At 27.4% G+C, this 22,264-nt stretch overlaps 2 protein-coding genes across 4 annotated transcripts; one reads left to right on the forward strand and one right to left on the reverse strand.

Annotated features, from left to right (window-relative positions):
- Window positions 1–1,884: 1,884 nt before the first annotated feature.
- LOC132948407 (protein maelstrom homolog) lies at window positions 1,885–8,607 on the reverse strand. Its single transcript, XM_061018844.1, has 3 exons — window positions 8,330–8,607; window positions 3,076–3,678; window positions 1,885–3,005 (listed from the first exon to the last, which is right to left on the reverse strand). The coding sequence occupies exons 2-3, from the start codon at window positions 3,674–3,676 to the stop codon at window positions 2,113–2,115; spliced, it is 1,494 nt and encodes a 497-aa protein (XP_060874827.1). The 5' UTR covers window positions 3,677–3,678; window positions 8,330–8,607; the 3' UTR covers window positions 1,885–2,112.
- Window positions 8,608–9,422: 815 nt separating this feature from the next.
- LOC132948406 (nicastrin) lies at window positions 9,423–20,570 on the forward strand. 3 transcript variants are annotated; one of them, XR_009665022.1, is made up of 14 exons: window positions 9,423–9,696; window positions 9,762–9,866; window positions 9,926–10,049; window positions 10,608–10,872; window positions 11,932–12,076; window positions 12,329–12,559; window positions 13,860–14,059; window positions 14,130–14,311; window positions 14,818–14,980; window positions 15,047–15,274; window positions 18,275–18,371; window positions 18,460–18,655; window positions 18,975–19,119; window positions 19,671–20,570. XR_009665022.1 is itself a non-coding variant. In XM_061018843.1 (13 exons), the coding sequence occupies exons 1-13, from the start codon at window positions 9,645–9,647 to the stop codon at window positions 19,693–19,695; spliced, it is 2,013 nt and encodes a 670-aa protein (XP_060874826.1). In that variant the 5' UTR covers window positions 9,425–9,644; the 3' UTR covers window positions 19,696–20,570. The 3 variants fall into 3 exon arrangements, 1 of the variants encoding a protein (XP_060874826.1); XR_009665023.1 differs by lacking the exon at window positions 18,975–19,119 and adding an exon at window positions 19,537–19,604; XM_061018843.1 differs by lacking the exon at window positions 18,975–19,119 and having other exon boundaries at window positions 9,425–9,696.
- Window positions 20,571–22,264: the final 1,694 nt, after the last annotated feature.

Below are 22,264 nucleotides of genomic sequence, written 5' to 3' on the forward strand. Positions count from 1 at the left end.
ATTGTTCCCCGTCGCCTCTCTCTAAATATACCACTGGGTCAGGTGGCTTTTGAGTTTCCGGCCCCATATAATGAGACAGGGCCGGAGTGCGGACCTCTAAGCACGGTCGCACGGACCATATAATTTTCGCCCCCCACCACGGCAAGGTGGGTCTTGATCGGTGGGGGGGGGGGTAATACTACCTATATTAATATGTATTAATTTTATTGTACTTCAAATGTATAACTGTCAAGAATAATAGTAAAACAATGTTTATTTAAATAAAAAAATGTCATCGTTAATCGTTAATATGTTACAATAACCGCAGGCTGTAGTTACGGACGGTAAGTGTAGGTAACCTCGTAAATGCCGTTTGAACTACCTATAATATATACTTTGAAGTTGGCCCGACAAGGTCGCCCCAGGACCACAGATTTCTATACAGTACAATAATAATTAATATACCTATAGTGGCTAGTATACAAAGTTGAATACTGAATACTGATTATTATTAGTAATGTATAACATCATACAGACATGTGCCCAGGACGGAAATGATAAATTGTTTGTGATCACCGATCGTGATGGTTTCGAATTTTCGATAAATCATATTATTTTATATTTATAATAAAATAAGTGCTTTGCGTTTTATAATATTGTACCTATATGAAATGATATAAGATATTACATAATATAAGTTTATTTAGTCTGATTCGATAAACCAGTTAAACTGGTTCACAGTGGTATTAAAGACAATTTAACCTGGGCAAAACTACTATTTTGAAAATAATTTACAAACATTTTTTTATCAATAATATGTCTTTACAATATAAAATTTCAAGGCATTCATGTAGCAGGTGATCTACTACCTTTTTTTTGGATGTATCAGGTGATCTACCGTATTATACAAGATGTAGTTGGTGATCTACAATTATTATATTATATTATACTATTATTATACGCACATTATCGCAGACCGCAGTGGGTCAGTATTGCGATAACGATTAATGACATTTAAAATATGACTACGAGTCATTAGCAATGTTGCTGGATAGTGGATAGGTTAGTTTGAAATTGTTCGTTGGTTGGAGTTTGTATATAATGCGTGCAGCTGAATTACTTCGTTTACTTCCAGGAACAACAATCATGTCAGATGAATGGAAACCATATAAAATTTTACAAAATATAGGTTATAATCACTTGACTGTATACCATTCTAAAAATATAGTTATATATTATATAGGTATATATAGTTATACATTTATAAGGAAAGCGAAAATGCAGAGGTGACATATTTTCAATATTGTGTGTATGCGGTAGTTAGAAATATTAGCTATGGTATTGTACAATTTTATTAAAAATATAACATGTATTTTGCGCCACATATACAAATTAATTTTGGTAATTTGTGTCCATATATACAAACTTTTTGAAAGAATACGGCTTAACCACTTATTACCCTTTGCGGTTAATGTATTAATGAAAGAACAAGCTGGTTTCCACCCAGGAAAATTGTGTACAGGGCAAATATTTAACCTGACCCAAACAATCGAGAATGGTTTTGAAAACAAGTCACATACTTAGCAAGACCCGTTCGGAGATATTTGATCTGGGGCCAGTGGATGCTTCATGCTTTTAACTTTGTTTTGTATTATTGAGTAACTGAAAACATATTGCTTTTGAATACAAATTAAAATTCAGTTGTATAAAAATGAGGTGTTTAGAGTATAAATTATTATTGTTTTAGTGTTATATACTCATATTTATAAAATATTAACTGTTTTCTTAGTCTTTAGAACTATATTATGAAGTCAGCCCTCATCATAACAAAGTTTCCACTCAGGCCATCTCCAACCGCCACCCCAGATTAGAAATAATATATTTTATTTAAAAATTAAATTCATATTTACACAGGTAGTATTATTATGTTTCTACACAATTTGCCTTTATTTATTGATTTGCAATAATGTTTATTAATATTAATACATTTTTTTTTTTTTGTAAAATTTCAATACATATCTATGCATGAGTTTCCTAATCTTTATTGCATTAAAATAACCAGTTTTAAATGACAGAAATTAATTAATATTAAAAAATGTAGTAATGAATGATTTAATAACTATTATGTCTACACTACTTATTTCTATCAGAAGAAAGTCCTCTTCCTTTGGATGTTAGCTTTGAGTTTGCATTTAATTGGTTTTGGTTAATACTTTGAACTTGGCTAATAATACCTCTGCCACGACCTGCATTCTTACACCAGCTGTTTATTACTGGTACAGGAGCGTTTATTTGAATACTTTTCGAATCACCAAGGGGAGGAAAGTTGTCTTCTTTATTTGTAATAGTTTTGCTATTTGTATTTGCTTTATATTCTGGCTTATTCCATATTGGTTTTTGAATAACAGTCGCTAATTTACCTTCAAGCGCTGGGAAACTATTGGCCTCTAAAGTGTTCGGTTTATTTATTTCCTTATCTGAATAATTTGCAGCAAAATTAGAAATATTCATTTTATCAAAATGTTCTTCAAATGGACTCTCTGTTTTTGATAAATCAAAATTATAATGACAACCAGATACAAGTTCTATGTCAATATAGCGACAACAATGAGCTGATAAAATGTTTATCCACTTACATACAAAATAGTTACTACAACCATGAATGTGTTCAAGTTTTTCATGAAAATTACAACCAATTGTTTTAATTGTACTTAACACATCTTTTGATAAACTATCGGTAGCCATAGCAACAGAAGGTAAAGCTAAATCATCTGTATCTGGATGTTTAACTTTATAACATGCATTTTTTAGTTTCATAAATAGTTTATCCAAATGGTAAACCCTAATAATATCAGTGAAATCAGTTCTTCCAGCATCCCTTACTGCACTAGCGAATAACTTGGATAAACTTGTACTAGTAATCATCAGTTCATTTTCAATAGGTGTATGTGCAGTATAGACTGGTGGCATGTCTAATGCTAAGTCATTCAGAACAGATACATCAACTTCTTTGTTCATTATAAAACCTAAATAATTACCATACATTTCAACATTAGTTTAAAAAAAAAATTAATTATTTTTAATATTTATACTTACCAATCATTTTTAATAATATTTCTGAGTAATTATTGGGAAACATTGAGAATACGTTTATTTTATGATTGTTAGCAGCATGATTGTTAATATCTGCTGTAGGAGCTCGCGGAGCATTTGTCCTGACTTGATCAAATCCAACTAGCTGATGAAACATGCGTATCAAGCCTTTTTCTAAAGAAAACTCAGCCATGGATATTTCGGCAGGAAAATAAAATCCTTCTTTCTCGCATGTATAAGAGTTTATATGAATCAAAATAAATTTTTGCTTGGGAAGATAATAGCTGGCTGGTTGCATGCTAAGCAATACATCTATATATGAGTACATAGCATCTTTTTGTGATTTACTCTCATCTGATTGTTTTTTAACGTCTTCTATATTTTCACCAATTGAAGTATATTTGCCTACTTTTGCTTCATTTTTCATCTTTTTGCCTTTTAAATTATACTTTTCTTTCATCTCTTTAGGCATTTCTTCCCAATCTTTTTTGCAATACTCTGACATATCAGCCATGCTTACTTTAACCCCTTGATTCATTAATTTCTGTCGAGTCTCCATCATGAATACTGAATAGCCATTGTAAACTTTCTTTTTAGGAGCCATAACTAAGACAAAAATATATATAGTAAAATATAATTAGTAACTAATCAATAAATTGCATGTTAATAATTGTATTCTTAATTTTATCTACACATCTAATTGAAAATATTCCTTACACTATATTATTAGTTAGGTTTGCAACATTTTGAAGAAATAAATCATAATAAATATTAACATATTTTTTAAGTATAATATCTTAATATGGAAATAATATTTAATAATTTCTTTTTTCATTATTATATTATTTTAAGTTGCCTCTTTTATTTAATGACGGCATATATTTTAGATTCTGAGCCAAGAAATGCATTAATTGATCTTACGTTGTTTTCTTTAACTGTACAGTGGCGCCAAACCTATAACCTAAGAGGAGCAACCGCCTACACTTTTTTTTTTGGTAGGTGGGGGTCCATGGGTATCCCCGACTCTATAAAATAAGTACGTCTGGTCAGCATAAATATAAAAAGTATGTGGCCATTTGTCAATTTTCGAACTTTAAATAATTATAAAAAAAATGCGCCCATGTATTTTTAATATTTTTTAACTGCTATTGCAACAGTATATCAGGAGCCTTGTATTAAATTTTCATGCTTTTTTACCCAACAAATAAAATTTTATTGATAATTGTAGAAAAAAAAAACTAAAAAAATTAAAACTTACAATGTTAAACAGCTCAAAATATTTACAAAATTTTATGCTGTATAGAAAATGAAAATATAAACATTCAGTCAAATTTTTATATATCTGCAGTAATTTGTTTTTGAATTACAACAAAATAAGGAAATTGCTACATGAGAAATCAAGTGAATATCCTATGTTGTAAAAATACAAACTTAAAACGGCCATACAAATTTAACTAAATTCTCTTGTAGACATTTTTTTTTTTGATAAAAGTAGAAAAATGTACAAGGAATTTTGTATTACATTTTCAAATCTTAGATTTAAAAAGAACATTTTTTAGAAATTTCCAACAAAAAAATGTGCACATTTTTGTGATTTTTACGTATTTTGTCAAGATTTGAACTTTAAATGCTTATGAAAAAAAAAATGGTGACTGGATTTTTAATATTTTTCAATGTCGTTGTAACAATATAGTAGGAGCCTTGTATTCAATTTTCAAGCTTTTTTACCCAATAAATAACATTTTATTGACATTCAAAGAAAAAAACTAATAAAATTGGAAACTGAAAATGTCTGTAAACAGTCCACAACAAATCAAAATATTTTGAAAATATTATCGTGTATAGAAAATGCCAATATAAACAAACAGTGAAAATTTCATGTATATACGGTCATTTGTCTTAGAGTTACACCAAATACCAAAATCGATTTTGTCGCAATGAGAACGATGCATTTATGTGAATGTATAGACAATCGTCAATTTGACTTATTAGCTTTTTTGTAGGTTTGAAATATTTCCGGTGATTTAGGTAATAATAATTTGATATTAATGTTATTTTTTTGTGATATTCAATTAATAGGTATATTTTAAATTATTAAAAATTGTTCTTTTTTAATGATTAACAGTTGGTACTTGGAGGTGGTCAAAATCGAAAATTCCCAGTACTTCTCAAAATAATTGGGAAACACAAAAAATTGATTTTCTAATTTTGTTGTAGCTAATTCAAAAACAAATAAGCATTGATATTTGATATTTTATTTAGTGTCAATACATTTTTTTTGCTTGGCCAAACCCAATAGAAGCAACCTCATAAGTTAATTATTCATATACCGACCTACTAATTAAAAAAATACAAGGCTTTGCACCCGTTTAGCCAAAACCCTAAAAAAATTATCAACACTGTAAACCGAAATTAAATCGGGGTTTTAACACATAACCCATGTAAAAAAAATATTACATTTTCAAGTGACATATGAATTTGTATTTACATTTCATGAAGAATTCAGTTTTGGCTGTCATATAGTATGCAGTCTACTGGCAAACGCGTTCTACCAGCTGCTGTAGGATGCGGTCTACCAGCGACCGGCCGGTTTTTACACAGGCCTAAGTTTATCTTATATTTTTTTTTTTCGGTCAACACTTTATCTTTATTGCCTTATACACAGATAAGAATACTTCGATATTTTGTAAAAGTATGGGCTCAATAGCTCAGTATGTCATTTATTGCGCGACACCACAATTTATAGTATATACACTCAAAATGTTGGCAAAAGATTTTTATTTAATTATAAGTAGTGACGAATCAACCACAAATTTTTTTAATTGACAAAAATGTTTTGGCAAATAATGAAAATTCCCAATGTCTTAAGTGTGGAAGTGCTATGAATTTATACCTACGCAAGGAGAGAGGTAAGGAAAATTTTACGTTGTAAGCGAAAGGGATGTCAAACAACACAAAGCTTAAGGTGAGAAAATTATATTCTTATATTCATTTAGCTTATTTTATCATAATTGTGTATACTATTATAGAAAAGATAATGCTTTTAGGACTTTTATTGACAAAAATGGTTGTCTAAATAGTGGACTAAGCCTCAGTCAACAGTTAGAACTGGTGTTCTATTGGACTCAAGGTTTATCCAATAAAACAATTATGACATTAACTGGGAGATTGTCCAACACTGTGTGACTGGATGAATTTGTGTCGGGATATACCAGTAAAAATTTAATACATTTGGAGGACCTGATATTATCATACAAGTCAACGAATGTTTGTTAAGAGGATCCAGAAAAAATCATAAAGGTAATTCATATTTTATAATTGAATACATAATAAAATACAATTTTATTTTGAATATTAATTATAAAATATTATAAATCATCATTATGTTGTTACAGGTTGATATTAATATTTTACTAGGTATTACTACTATAATAATTATACTATAATATAATGATATAGTTTTTAATTTATTTATTTTCGGTAGACCGCATACTATATTCGTAAATTGCCGGTAGACCGCATACTATAATCGTAAATTCACTGGTAGACCGCATACATTTACATTTATATATGACAGCCTCAGTTTTTCATAATTGGGAACTCTGGTTACATGTGACAAGTGTGATACAACTGATCTATTGTTTTAAATTGTGTTATTTTTAAATTTTCAATATAATATTATGTGCGTATGTCCCTAATTCCGCCAATCTTACAAAATATTCTAATTATAAGAAGTAATTATATTTATTCTAAATCTAAGGTGTTACTATCATGAGTTGTGGATTGTACTTGTTTTTAACAGTGAAATAAAAAGTATTTAAAGACATTAAAATTTACCTATTTATAATTTATATTTTATTCAAGCCTAAAGTTTATTGCAACTGATCTTTGTATATCTTTTATAAGTATTTATAACATTTTGATTATAAGGAATAATCAATAAATTATAAATGTATTTATTCAATAATTTATTTTATTATTATTGAATATTTTTTTTTTTTTGGTTGAGGCTTCAACATCTTACTGAGGTATTAGCCTGTGCAACTGTAGAGGAGGGTATGGTAGGTTTTGAACACGTGTGTGTTTGTTTTGGCAGAATTTTTAAGTGGGCACCTAACCGTAGGTATCTGCCATGCCCGGGTAGGGGATGGCGGCCTATCTCACCAGACACCGTGACAGCCCGAAGAAAAAATAAAAATTTGGACGAAAACGATTTCGCTGCTCTATAATAAGTACTATTACGTTCCTGGATTTTATAATATGATTATTTGTTGGTAAGTGGTAACCTTTCAAGTTACAAGTTTAGGAAACCTCAGCTCGTATTTTTTTAAACCTAAATAATTAGATCGTAAAGACTTAAAATTAAAATGTTAAAAGTTGAAATAAATAATTAATATTTAATTTTACATAGCACACACAGGTTGCAGTACTTAAATAGTGTAGCAGTGAAAGGGTTACATAACATCCTTAGTTTGTTATTTTGTTGTAATTTATAATATTATTTGCACTTATATATTTCATAATGTGCAATCATATTTAAAATCATTTTAAACTTATTTATACCGTATTGTTAATACAGTAAATTTTTATCATGTCAAACATTGATATCTAACTAAATTGAAATTCCTTTATACTAATATATTATCAAATAAAAAGTTTTTCACAATAGTTACTAATATTATTTGATAGAAAAATAAATAATAATACACAAAATATGAAATTCAAAAAAAAATGTTTTGCTGTTAAAAAAAAAAAATGTTGGTCCTATTATCATATTAAAATTACTTGTTATATACTATGTTAACAGTAAAACAGTTTAATGAGATATGTAAAATCTATAAACTATATACTAATAAACAAGAACTGCATATACTATTAGCATTAAAAGTTTTGGGAAACATGACTAAATAAATTAGTAGATAATCTAGTGTACTATTGGTTTTTTATCTCTCAAAATATTTAAAACACATAGGTACACACAAAATAAATTTTTCTTATGTTTTCCGATTTATAGGAGTAAAATCACCTATCGTAAAAATTACCAAGGCAATGGGTAGTGATTGAACATGAGTAATGATCACCTCCTCAGTTTCTATCAATTATGAATTAGTATAAGGTTTAATCTACATACAAAGTGCACTTTTGCCTTTGTATTGTACACCGAATAAACAAAGTATATACATTATTATCTAAGTACTAAAATTAAAAATAATAATAATGGTAAATGCTGTAAGTTTTAACAAATTTATAATCTAACCTGTTGGCTTTCCGATAGTTGGCTATTTAAAATAAAAAACAGTTAAAATATTTGGTATATTTCATAGTTTTACGATTAATATTTAATTGTGCACGTTCCGCTTTCAGCTAGCAACAGATAGCTTGAATGCCTGATTATCAGGCCCTGATAGACAAACGACATTACAGAATTTATATCTGTTTGATGGCTGATAATGCATAAAAAACAACGGATACGTATATATATGTATATCTTAAACCGTGTAAAAAATTACTGTACTTCTTTATTTATCTATTGGCATTACCGAAATAACGAAAATTCAAAATAATATAATATTATGATAATAAACGTTCTATACGCAACAAATCATCTTTGGGAAGTCTTTGGGAAGTCTTTGGGAAGCCGGTAGGTTTAATCCACGGACTAAGATATAATGGACTGGTAACGACATGGTTGGCGGGGATCAGGGGACGGACACGAATAGGTGTCACTTAGCTGATAAGAACACTGGTCTTGAAGTTTTCAGTGCTACGGATGGTTTTATTTGGCTACAAAATTTGTTCGTGTTAAATGCAGAGGGCGCTGTGAACTCCAGGAACACATAGTGACCCCCCGCACTTTGCCTCTTGTACATATATTCGTGGCCGTGATTAGCTGCTCGTTTCCAGTCCATTATATCTTATGGTATTAACCATGGCTAAATATATAATAGGTATGATCACAACTTTGTGATACGCAGGTGTCATGGCCGCCACTGGCAGTGAATTTTATCACTTCGATTTATTTGCTAACAAAACCATACAAATTATTAATTTCTTGGTTAAATAAATCCAAAAATCACTGCCAGCTGAGATTCCTTTCCATGCTAAGACATGCAATAATAATTGTACGTGTGTAGCCCATAACGAAAATGCGTCTCAATGCGATCATACCTATATATTTAGCCATGGTATTAACACAATTCATCTATTCTGTGGCATTGTTCTATGGTGGCATTAATAGCTGGTGTTACCACTATACCATTACTACTGTGGTTAAATTGTATTATTTTAGGTTATGTTCATTTTCATATCACTATCGCCTTTTCGCCTACAGAATAAATTATACCCATTATGCCCATACTACCAATTTAATATCATACTATCATAAGTGGTGAAAAATTGTGAATTCAGAAATTATTGTGATTAACGATCATGATATTTATTATTTATTTATGTGAAATAAAAATTGAAATGTTGAATTGATGAAAATATTTCAATAAAAAGAAATGTAGTTTAAATTGTTCGCTGTTGGAACTATTTTGATTGTATTCTTCTGTTATTCTAAAATAAACAAAATGATTAGTGTACGTCTCGTTTCATTTGTATGTTTGCATTTTGCGACTTTTAGTAAGTTTATTCAACAAAATTATTAACTTAATATACTGTATTATATGATAACTTATTCTTTTTAGCACTATTAAATTGTCTTTCGGTCAAAGATCAAATGTATGCTAACATCATAGCGGATAACCCATGTTTTCTTAGACTAAATGGAACAAACCAATTTGGGTGTACTTGTGAGTTATGTTATTGATATAAGTAATAATGTTTCGTAATTTATTTTTTAATTTCATAGCTTCAAGATTTGGAAATGTTGGAACTTTACATTTGGTGTCAAATTCAACTGATTTAAATTGGTTATTTAATGAAGGAAAGGCTAATCCTTACACTGTAGCATTAACACCAAAAATGTTTAATAGGTGATATATATTAACCTTTTTATTGTAATTACTTACGATTTTTAAAGTTTGTGATTTCAAACTGCATGTATAGACATTAAGTACCAGTACTTGGATGTGTTGTCTCCGTCTTATAAGTGCATAAAATAGCAAATTTTGCGCTCAGCAGATCACAATTAGCTCTGCTGGTTTGAAAAAAAAAATTAGTTTGAATTGACCTCTTATTAAATTTAAAAGTAAGATTATTATCTAGATAATCATTTTAGGATTTTTATTATATTTTAATTTTAAAGCCAGTTATAAGTATTTAAAGATGTACAAACAATTTACAATTTTTAAATTTTTCAATCGCTTTAAAATAAAAATATAATAAAAAGGCTATGACATAACCTAGATAATATCTAACATTTAAATTTTCTAAGAGGTCAATTCACTCTAGTTTTTAAACTAACAGAGCTAAATATGACCTGTAGAGCGTACAATTTGCTATATTACACACTTATAAGTGTCTTAAGATTAAATACATATTATTTGTGTTATAAATAATTTAAAATTAAAATATATCCTGTTTATTTGCAGAGAGGTTTTACAAAGCATTGAATTGAGTGCTAAAGTAAATGGTATAATGTTACTAATGAACGGTACTGAACAAGAAGTAATAAATAATGATAATTTACAAAATACTGGATTTAGCCCAGAAGATACATGTCCTAACCGTTATTCAGATGTTAATAGTTGTCCAACAAAACCATGGAATCCTTATGGTACTGATATTCTTTTAAAAAGTTGGAGTTTTCCAATATTTGTTGTTTACGATCAAAACACTATCAAAGATATTATAGATGTAAGAATAAACAATTTGTTACTTTAAAAATTATCGTCATAAAAACTGGATTTTTATTTCTGTAGGGACTCTTACAATTTAATATAACTTATCGTTAATGAATAAATAAAAATCTGGGATATTATACTCTGGTGCCAAGAGAGAACATGTTGGTTCTGCACATCCCTATACGTCACCCTTCTATTGAAACCAGTTACCTTAAGGCAGGGTGTCGCTTGGAGATACTCAGAAAATTTTGGTCGGGCCGCGGCATGTTATCTTGTGAAATGAAGTATAGGGTATTTTTTATTTATTGAACACTATTTTTTTATTTTGATTTACATATTAAATACAAAATCAATATTTTGATTATAAGTCAATAAAAAGTATTGATTAAAAATATCGTTGGGGGAGAAATACCTCCTGACATTTAAATTTAATATAAAATATTGGTGCTAATTTAAATATTATGTAATATGTTCTATTCTATTGGCATTAGATAGCCATTTTTCAACTATTTTATGAAGTTTAAAAATGGAAGTTTCTTAAATTCTTCGAAAAAGGATAAATATATAAATATGATGAGGTTTAAAAATAAATGTGCCACATTGTATAAAAATTAAAGGTTAGAATTTTGAATAATTTTCTTGCTTAACATTTTTGCTTTTCCTTTGTGTAAATAAATAATTTTGAAAGTCTAAAGGCCTTCACATGTTGAAGCATTAATAGCGGTAAAATACAGTTTTTAATTTTAATTTTCCTCTATCGTAGTGACACTACCAAAACAATTGAATTTTACAGCCACCACTATAATATGTATGGACCTTTATAATTGTTACATAATATTTTAGGAAAGCAATTAATTTGTTAAATTTTAAGTTTATGTGTTCAATCAAAAATACTGAACTTGATAATATATTCTAGTTATTTTTGGTCTATAGTTAAAATTTTATTATTTAGGGGACAAAATATTGTATTAATGTAGTATGGAGTCCCTATTTGTATATTAAGGTTATTTATTCTTAAAATACATAAGTTATAATGTTAATGATAAGTAAATAACATATATTATTTTTACAGTGCTTTAAAAATCATAATTTACCTTTAAATAATCAAAATGATCAATCTTTATGTGCTCTTGAATTGAAATCTCATATGTATGCTGCTGTAGATTCCAAAACGTGTTTGAGGCGAACAATGATGACATACCAAAATATAAGACCAAGTAAATAATTATAAAATGTAATATATTTTTTTTGTGTGGCTCTGTTGAACTGGAGTAGCCTTATTGTACCTAGTTTGTTCACCTGGTAGTACCATTATTAGAGGCACTATATAATGTAATTTCTACCATACCCAATGGGATAGTGATAATTTTCTCTGGATAAGTCCTCCTGACCAGAGAGAGGGAAAACTTATGACTGGGTTATTATAATGATGTATTATAATAATTTATTAATATTGTTAATTTGTTTAGTTAAATTTTGTGATCCGCTGGGTGATAAGAATGTGTATTGGTCTCTAAAAGAACTACGTCCAAATACACCAGATCAATCTATTGCTATTGTTGCTGCACGGTTGGATGCTACATCTATGTTTCAGGATTTAGCTCCTGGTGCTATGTCAACAGCTACATCAATTGTGACGTTAATGGCAACTGCTAATTTAATTTCAGAAATGCTTTCTTACAATGATGCCAACAACTACGGTAAGTTCTTTAATTAATTTTTTACCAAACTGTATTAATAAGGATCCAGTCGGTTTTGTCAAAAGTCAAAACTAATATAGATTTGACCATTCTAAACATACATTTTGTTTATTAAAATAATTTAAAATATATTTAAATTTTGTATCATAAAATATATCAAGTGGCTGCAGTTGATGAAAAAAAAGTGTTTTATAGACCAAAAAACTAGACAACACTGAAGGAATTTGGTTTGACAGATTTCTATTTTTAAAACTGATTTTCATTGATTACCAAGTTTAATAGTTTTCTATCGAGACGATTTTGAATATCTATTTTCTTAGCTGTGATATCCATGAATAAAAATACGATGTTTTTGTATTTATATTAACACATTAATTAACAAAAAATTACCTCTATGGAAACCTAGTAAACGTGTTAATCATCACTTTACTTAGAAATACTCACGTGTGTTAGTCTATCTTATAAATGTTGTTAAAAATATTGATAAAAATAAATGATCTATATCAATGAGTTATTTGTCATAAGTATTAAATACTAGCATTGAATTTTTACTACGACAACATAATGATACAACAAATTAAATTCATAAAAATGACAATTAAGACCTAAAGGATCTTGTTTAATTATGTGTAATAATGAAATATTAATTATTATCTATGTTTATAATAAATATATTATTATTATATACTTTTATAGTTGTAATTAAAAGTTTTGTTACCGTTAATAATAAATATGAGTATGGGAGAAAGTTACTTAGTAGCAGATTGATATCAAACATATATATTTTAAATAACACTACAATGACTATTATTACTTCGATATCTCTAATGAGCAATGTATAAAAAATATTGTTTTGTATTTCTATCATAGTAGCATTTATGTTCTAATTCAGTGGTCCTCATAGGGTTGCGATCCAGTATTGTAATGATAAAAAGAAAGTACAACATAATAAACACTGGATAAATAATAGGTATATAATATTAATTTTCATGTGGTGTTTTAAATTTAAATTGGATGTGTAACCATAAGCTAATTTTTTTTTTATATAAAGGGGATGCCACACTAAGATTTGGTGTTTCTGTATTACAAGCGTGAAACATAGCAAATTTATGTTGAGCAGTTGAAGTTTGATTTGCGTCAATTGTTGAACATAAATTTACTATGTTATCTGTCTTAACAAAATATAATGGAAATATGGACCATATTTTTGCTTATTGCCTAATTCTTATAATTTAACCAGAAATGATTTTGAACCATAGCGTAATTACTCTATGTTTTGAACAAATATTGAAATTTTCAGCTCGGAATATTATGTTTATTTTATTTAATGGAGAAGCTTATGATTATATTGGATCAAGTCGAGTGGTCTATGATATGTTAGACGGAAATTTCCCAAATGATTTGATTAAACTCAATCATAGTCATATTGGCTTGTTTGTAGAGTTATCACAAATACACTATGATAAAGAAGTGGTTTTTTATCGTCCAATCAAAAATAATGTATGTATTTAATATTTATTATAAATCAAAATTAAAAAATTATTTTTAATTTATTATTGTTATATTTCAGGCTAGTGAAAATGTAATAAATTTCATGAATTTATTTAATAAGAGTCTTTCTGATGATAGTTTTTCTGTTACTGAATCAAAAAGCACATCTATACCACCATCATCACTACATTCTTTTTTGAAAATTGATCCCAAATTTCCGGGTATAATATTAACAGGATTTAGAGACCAATTTAAAAATAAGTATGTATTATTTTTTATTGTGATGTGTACATTTTGTGTTACATCTTAACATTTAAAATGGCTAAAGATTGGATTGAAACTTATTTAGTATTCTTTTTTGTTATGAAGACTTCCTATATTTAAAATTTTATTTATAATTTGATAACCTAACCTAACCGGCTTAAATTCAATACATTCATTATGCTGCTCAAAATCTAAAACTTAAAATATACAATTAGCTTCTCACTCGAAACTATATTAATCTAAGTATACTTTTATGTTATAAGTTAATAATATATACAGTAAAACTTCCGTTAATGGTCACCTCTATGTAACGGTCAATTTTTTTGTTCCCGTCGAGTGTTATCCTACCTCTGTAGAACGGGCACCTCTAAATAGCGGTCATTATTTACAGTCCCTTCAGTGATCGTTATATGGACGTTCTACTGTAGTATTTTTGTAATTATGTTATTAATTATTATTTATAAAAAAATAATTGATGTTTTTTGTTTGTTTTTTTCATAAAGGTTTTATCATAGCATTTTGGATGATGCAGAGAATATACAATATGGTAATAATTCTACAATTCCACAAACCATAGCTAATATATCAACTTCTCTTAGTAACTCCCTTTATACATTTATTACTAACTCTACCTACACTGGTTTGAAGCAAGCAAATTCTAGTTATGTAAGTAATAAACTATTTATTATTTTAGTGTAAGCAAATAATAGACAAAAATTATTTTTATTTTAGGTTACCAAATTATTAGATTGTTATGTTAAGTCTATGAATTGTGAAGTATTTCAATCATTGACTTCACCACTGCATTTACCTGACAATCCGCCTAATTATTATATCAGTATAGATTTGATCACAAATACTATCACTAGTCTTTCACGCCTATTATTTGCTTCTTTTGGGAGTAAAATAATTAATGAAGTTCAAAATGAAGAAAATTGTCTGAACTATAGAACGAAACAGGTCTGTAACTTTTTTTATATACATTAAACATCGACTTAATATATAAAAAGTAGAAGTTATATTATACCTATATTGTCTATATACAATCCATCTTGGATCCATAAACCGTTAAATTTTTTCAAAATCTGATGATTGATATAAATAATATAATACATCATTATAACTTCAATTTCTGCAAGGATATAGTTATTAATTAATTAATTATAATGAATATTTAATAATAAATTAAATAATAATTATAATAATACATTTAAAAATGTTGTTATAACCTACATACAAATTAACATGCGACTTACATTATATCGGTTTTACTATAGGTTCAAAAAAAAATTAATAAACCCATGCCTGATATACCAATAATACCAAGCTTGGATGATATTAATATCGATTATTGGTATTGACCCAGTCCTAATAAAAAGTTTTGAGTAGTCTTATCATAATTTTTTCAGATAATGCGACAATCCTGTATAAAGTTAAATATATTATATATATATGTATTAGGGTGGCCCTTATATAGTAGAGGGTAAGGAAAGTTAAATATTTTTGATTTCTCACTCTCCCAATTTTTTCATAACATACAAAAGTTATGTGGGTAAGATTTGGGGATGATTAATAATCCCCTTCAGGTGCCGCAAGAGGGTTGAATATTCATCAAATAGGGTAGTTTTAGGGTTATTCTGATTTAATTCATTATATATTGCATTTAGCATAAAATTGTATAGGACCTAAATTGTAGATTCAAGTACTCTCTATAAAAAATGTTCCAACAAAATTTCTCGTAAATCTATTAATTTCTGTGGAAAAATTAATCTTAAAAAAAAAAAACGTTTATTTACACAAGTACATAAATATTGGTGTCATTAAAAATAAATAGAAAGTGGTTCAATGGAGTAATACAATGTGAAAATTAGATACGTTACATTCAAATAAAATATTTATTAATTACGAACGAATTAATGTATTTTTTTTACAGTCAGGGTAATTTGTTCTATAATCATTTACAACTTGTAATAGAAATTGTTTTTGATTTTCATCTTTCGTCAGTATACTATTGTATTCTTGAATTAACTTAACGCCTCTTTCTGCAACATCATTTATGACTGATAACTCTGTTAAAATATTAATTCCTTTTTTTTAGTCTTCTCTTTCTTTCCAATTATCCGGGTGGAAATCTATAAAGTCAGCTGAAATTTGAAATCTTGAAAAAAAGTTGACTGTTTCTGGTGATACAAATTCATGTAATTCTTTTTTTATAAACGTTTTTATACCCTCTTTACTCAAAACAATTTTTTTAATTGTATCATCATTGTTCTGGGTTGATTTAAGTGCTTCCACCATTTTAATTTTAATTTCGGTTGGCACCCGAAAATCAAAAAAATGATAAGGCTATACTTTACGGCGCAAGGTACCATAAGTGTCCACAAAATTTATGTGTAGCTGTTTCAGAAATAGCTTTATCTGGGTATTCGATTATTTTTTTTAAAAATATGAAGTCGTTATAAGGTGCTTCAATTGCAGCAGGGCATCTAAACCGTGCTTCTACGTATATCGTAATTAGAAAAATACATATATCTCGAAATGCATTTTCTTCTCGAACATTAAGTTTAAATTGTTTTCGAAACATATAATTAACTCTAGAAGTTCTTTGTAATCATCTCTACATTGTTTTTTTTTTAAATTTTGTAAACAGAAGTCTATAATTTGAGATTTATTTGTTTCAACTGTAAATTTTACAACTGCATCATTTATTCCAATTTCATACTTTTTTAAGTCAATTTCAGGCCAGGCTTGTTGGAATTTTTTAAAAATAGGAATTATTAATATTTATTTTTAATTTAATTTCAAAAACACTTCTTAGCACTAATTCGTATATATGTCGCCTACAAGGTAAATATAAAAGATTTCGTCCTATCAGTTGTTCCAATATAATACAGGCACCATTTAACCGACCCGTGTTTGATGCCGTCGTATCACAACATAAAGCTTGTACTTTATTTGTTACACCCCAATCATTTATAATATCAAATATTGCATTTGCTTGTTGTTCTCCAGTACCACTTTTGAGCTTTGGCACACCAAGTAATTGAGTTATTCCCTCAAACAAAACAATTACAGGTAACCTATCTACTTTTGATTTTCCATATGTAAAACCGTAAATAATGCGAACCGTTTTTACACCGCACATTTGAAAATAATGACACCCATTAAAAGTGTCATGCAGCTAACCTATCCATTATATATTCTTTAATTTCTTATCTAGTCATAAGATAACGCAGTTATTATAGACGTTTCGTTACATTCTCGTAACAGAGATATATTAAATAAGTAAAAGCAGTCATATAAATGGAAAATTTCAATTTTTTTTTTTTTTCAGAAAAAGGTAATAATTTTTATTTTATTCTAATTTTTACAGAAAATAATAGATTTAAGAGAAACTTTGTCTGGACGTTTTTTATAGAGAGTACCTGAATCTACAATTTAGGTCCTATACAATTTTATGCTAAATGCAATATATAATGAATTAAATCAGAATAACCCTAAAGGCTAAAACTACCCTATTTGATGAATATTCAACCCTCTTGCGGCACCTGAAGGGGATTATTAATCATTCCCAAATTTTACCCATATAACTTTTGTATGGTTATGAAAAAATTGGGAGGGTGAGAAATTAAAAATTTGAAAGTTCATAAATAAGGGCCACCCTAATATGTATATATTGTGTTTTATAAACATGCCAAATAAATACCTATTTTTAGAAATGTCAGCAGTTAAATATAATATAATAGATTATACTCACATAATAATAAAATGCACTTGCTTGACAATTGCTGTGAAAATTATTATTGATTATAGTAGAACATTTATGAACAACAAATGGTACTTAAATAACTCATTTATCATAATAACTACCTAATAATAAACAAATGTACTAAAATAATTTTGAATTTTTATGAACATATTTGATGTATACAATGATTTTATTTTAAATGTGTTTTAAAGGGCTTTATGCCTATATGGTTAAGAGGAAAATATAATGCGTGTTATTCAACAACATCTAATGTTACTGATGCAGTTAGCCCAGCGTTTATTATACCTGGTATGTTTTTATTATCCTTTTTTACACATATAAACTGTAATTTATTGTTATATTTCTTAATATATGATATCATATAAATTATTTTCAGATTATAATTTATCATCTCCAAAATATTCAACATGGACTGAATCTGTATGGCATGAAGTGCAAATTCGTATGTTTCTTAGGCAATCGTTTAAACTACAAATTATAATATTTGTACTTGGAATTTTAATATTTTTATTTTCTTTCATCATAATAAAAAAAATGTATGATCAATCTGGAATTAATTTCAATAACCAAGAGTAAGTTATAAACTATATATAAATTAATTATAAGTATGCGCTGCTTTGAAAGTTTTAAGTATTAATGATTATATTGTCATAAGTAAAGAGCTGATTTATATTCTCTTACAATACCTAAAATATGATGCTAACATTCTCTAAAAAACCTTCAAATATTCTCATTATATTCTCTTAAAATTTTTAAAAATATGCTAAAATATGCAAAAATAATCAATAAACATCATTTTTTGCTTTATTATGCATTTTTTAATTTTTTTTATTTCAACATTATTTATCAGTAGTAGTCAATGATGATTATCGGTCACTATTGGTTTTACAGTTTATTTGCGAATTTGAAAAAGTATGATAGTCAGTAAAATCCTACAGAGTTAAAATATAGAAATGAGTATTAAAGTTTGAGGTCTATAAGCATTTCTCGAATTGTTTAAGGATAATGAAATACCTATCGGGTTTTATAAAAATAGGTAAGAAATGTTGCTTGTTTTAAATTAAATTTATAAGTTTATTTGATTCAAATCTAAATTAAAATTGAATAAATTTTTTTTTTAATGTTTGGTTGAAGTTTAAGGGCTTTATGATAATATTTTGCCCCAAGCCTCAAAAATCCTTTGAGCTGTGTAATCCTGTAATTAACTTCTTCAAAATTGGGATTTTTAAGTTCAATGTATGATATTACATTTTTCCAAACTTTGTCATTCAAAATTTTAAAATGGATTTATAGTTAATATTTTAGTCAAAGGTTTTATTATTTCAGTTAATACAGTTATATAAATAATGTTGGTACTTATTACCATTAAGTATATATTTATATAGGTAATCAATGTTATTACGTATGAACTATGTTCATGAATGGCATAGCAAATAATCTATATTCTGTTCAGGGAGTGAACACACTGCGGCCCGTCATAAATTGGCGTGTTCTCTTGCCTGACAGTGTGTATATACTAGGGTAATTTTTAATTCTGAATTAATTATGCTGTATTTAACTTACTTTTTATATTATGTTTTATTCCAGAGTCCATTCAGTAACAAATTTTTGAAAAGAATTCCTACAAGTAATATTTTTTATAACAGTTGTCTGTGATTTATTTTATGTAATTTTATGTTTTGGTTTCTATCTTACAAATATCTACTACTTTTTTTTTATAATTAATTTGTATATTTTTATTAATAATAATTTTTTAATTTATGTAATTTTTTTAAAATCATATTATTGACAAAATATTTGTTTAAAATTTACTTTTTAATAACAAAAATATTTACTTAATTATTGTTATTATGATTGTCATGTTTCTATACCATGGTATAAAATATTTTTAAGTATCTTATTGTTTGATAAATTAATTAACTAATTAACTCAAATTATGCAAATTATTTACTTTAATATAACAAGAATTAAAATAAAAAATATTGTAAAAGTTAACCATAATATTATATTATATTTATTGAACACGTCAGTATTATGAAATAAAATCAACTACTTTTTTCAAATTCAAGGATTTTGGTTGATTTTAATATTATTTTTTGTAGATTAGTACACATATATTTTTAAGTTGTATACAATTAATAATTACAATTTAAAACAGTTTTAATGTATATATCTACATGATTTTTACATATTATTCATTGTTCAAAGTAATATTGTATGTTCCTTTCTTCGCGCTTCCCTCCCAATAATATGATGTCAGCCACCCATCTATAATTATTTTATCACTTTTCTTCAACCCCTATTACTCTTCTTTTCATAGTTTCATTATCTCATTTATTTTCATGCCTACTCCATTCTAAAAATGTATTATTTATTTTAATTTCTTTTTTTCTGTGAATTTTATTAATAATTATAAACTATATATATTTTTATTATAACTATCTCCTAGATTGAATATTTGAAAATAAAGTGGAAATTTCTTCAAAATCTGCTTTACTTACTTGTTATTTCTGATTCAATTATCAATAATGCCAACGCAGAACACCTTTCTTAGTTCATAGTTAATCTTAAATATTGTTTGTAGTTATTAATATTATTTTCCGACTAATTGATGAAAACAATATACATTTTTGAGCTGTAATATTTGCTTTTAACAGAAGGTTATAATAAAAATTAAACATAAAACATAAATTAATTAATTTTTTGATACAATTAATACACAATAATAATATGGCAATATAAATTTGCCGCCCCGGGCAACAGGGTACACTCCTCCCCAATTTCCTTGGCTTCCTTGCCTTTCCACTTAGTTTCCTACACTCAATAAATATTCACCTTTCTTCTCTTTAAAACTCCAACTAACTCTTTACTTTCACCTTTTAATGTTTCTACATTCCACTTACTTTCTCTTGATTTAGAATAAAAACTCAAAGTGTAAGTACTTTTACACCCACAGGCTGGTGTGATGTCAAACCTGGGGTCGTGGAGCTTTGGGCTAAGTGCTAACCGTACATGCTCTATACACATTGCACGTAACTGGTTCAAGGCTCTTGCACGTAGCACTTCCACACTCTGTCCTACTCCCAGCAGGTACCCGTCACACAATTCCCCAGCCATCCATTTCACCAACTATATGTTATTGGGCATTATCAATACTCCGCAATTAACTACACATACTTTTTTATTTTAAGTGGTTATCATCAGTGCATTTTCCATCAACATTTTCAAAATATTTAGACTTAAGTTGTTTTTAGGCATAAGACATTTTTGATTTTTTTAAATTTCTTTTTAATTTTTGTCAATAAATAATTTTTACTTTTAGTCAAAAAACTTTAAAACTGAAAATAAGTTCCTCATGGGTTGTGATTGATAGATATACTTTATAAAGTATAATATAATCTTTAATAATAAATTGTGCTTAAAACCAAACCAATCAAACATTGAAACCTTGATCACAAAATAAATTAAATAGATAAAATCTATTCCTGTGCTTGAATAATAACTAATTAGGTACCAAACTAAAAACCACGAATTTGAAATAAAATCATTTTCTTTTTTTTGGATTCCTGTGCAAAAACAGTACAAAGGTTTCATAGATATACAAGGGCTATTAGTTTTTACCCTATTATTTGCAATCTATGAACAATTAATTTTTTGTATCTAAAAATTAAAAACTTGGCTGACACTGCACTGTTACTGCTATTACATATATATATAAAAGTAACAGTCTTAATTTTAAGCAAGACATTCATAATATAGTGTAAAAAAAATATTTTTTATTGTTTATTTAACAAAATATTTATTTTGTGATATTTTATATTAAAATGATTAAAGCTGGAATTTCGTTACACTTTGCATTGTTTTTCGAATCTACTTACGCAGTGCTTAATGTATAACATACACGTTTCATGTATAATCGAATTAAAATAAAAATGTCTTACTTTCCATTTTTTGACAATTTTAAATCTTAAAGTAATTTTAGATTCTGAGCTGATGAATGTATTGATTTTACAATGATATGTGTTTTTTTTTCTTTTTTTTTTTGTGTCTATCATCACCTTTTAGGACAGTAAAAGTGCTTGGATTTTCTTCAACAGTAACGTTTCTGATTTTCTAGTTAATACCCACTTTGGGGGTCAAAAATAAAAATGTCCCAGTAGTTTTTTTAAAAGTGCCGTGAA

Source organism: Metopolophium dirhodum, chromosome 7, assembly GCF_019925205.1.
Source record: "Metopolophium dirhodum isolate CAU chromosome 7, ASM1992520v1, whole genome shotgun sequence".
Taxonomy (NCBI): domain Eukaryota; kingdom Metazoa; phylum Arthropoda; class Insecta; order Hemiptera; family Aphididae; genus Metopolophium; species Metopolophium dirhodum.

Coding starts and splice junctions, on each gene's coding strand:
- LOC132948407 (XM_061018844.1), bottom strand. CDS start 3,676: ATGGCTCCTAAAAAGAAAGTTTACAATGGCTATTCAGTATTCATGATG. Junction 3,006..3,075: donor AATATTATTAAAAATGATTG/GTAAGTATAAAT, acceptor GTAATTATTTAG/GTTTTATAATGAACAAAGAA.
- LOC132948406 (XM_061018843.1), top strand. CDS start 9,645: ATGATTAGTGTACGTCTCGTTTCATTTGTATGTTTGCATTTTGCGACT. Junction 9,867..9,925: donor AAACCAATTTGGGTGTACTT/GTGAGTTATGTT, acceptor TTAATTTCATAG/CTTCAAGATTTGGAAATGTT. Junction 12,077..12,328: donor ATACCAAAATATAAGACCAA/GTAAATAATTAT, acceptor TAATTTGTTTAG/TTAAATTTTGTGATCCGCTG.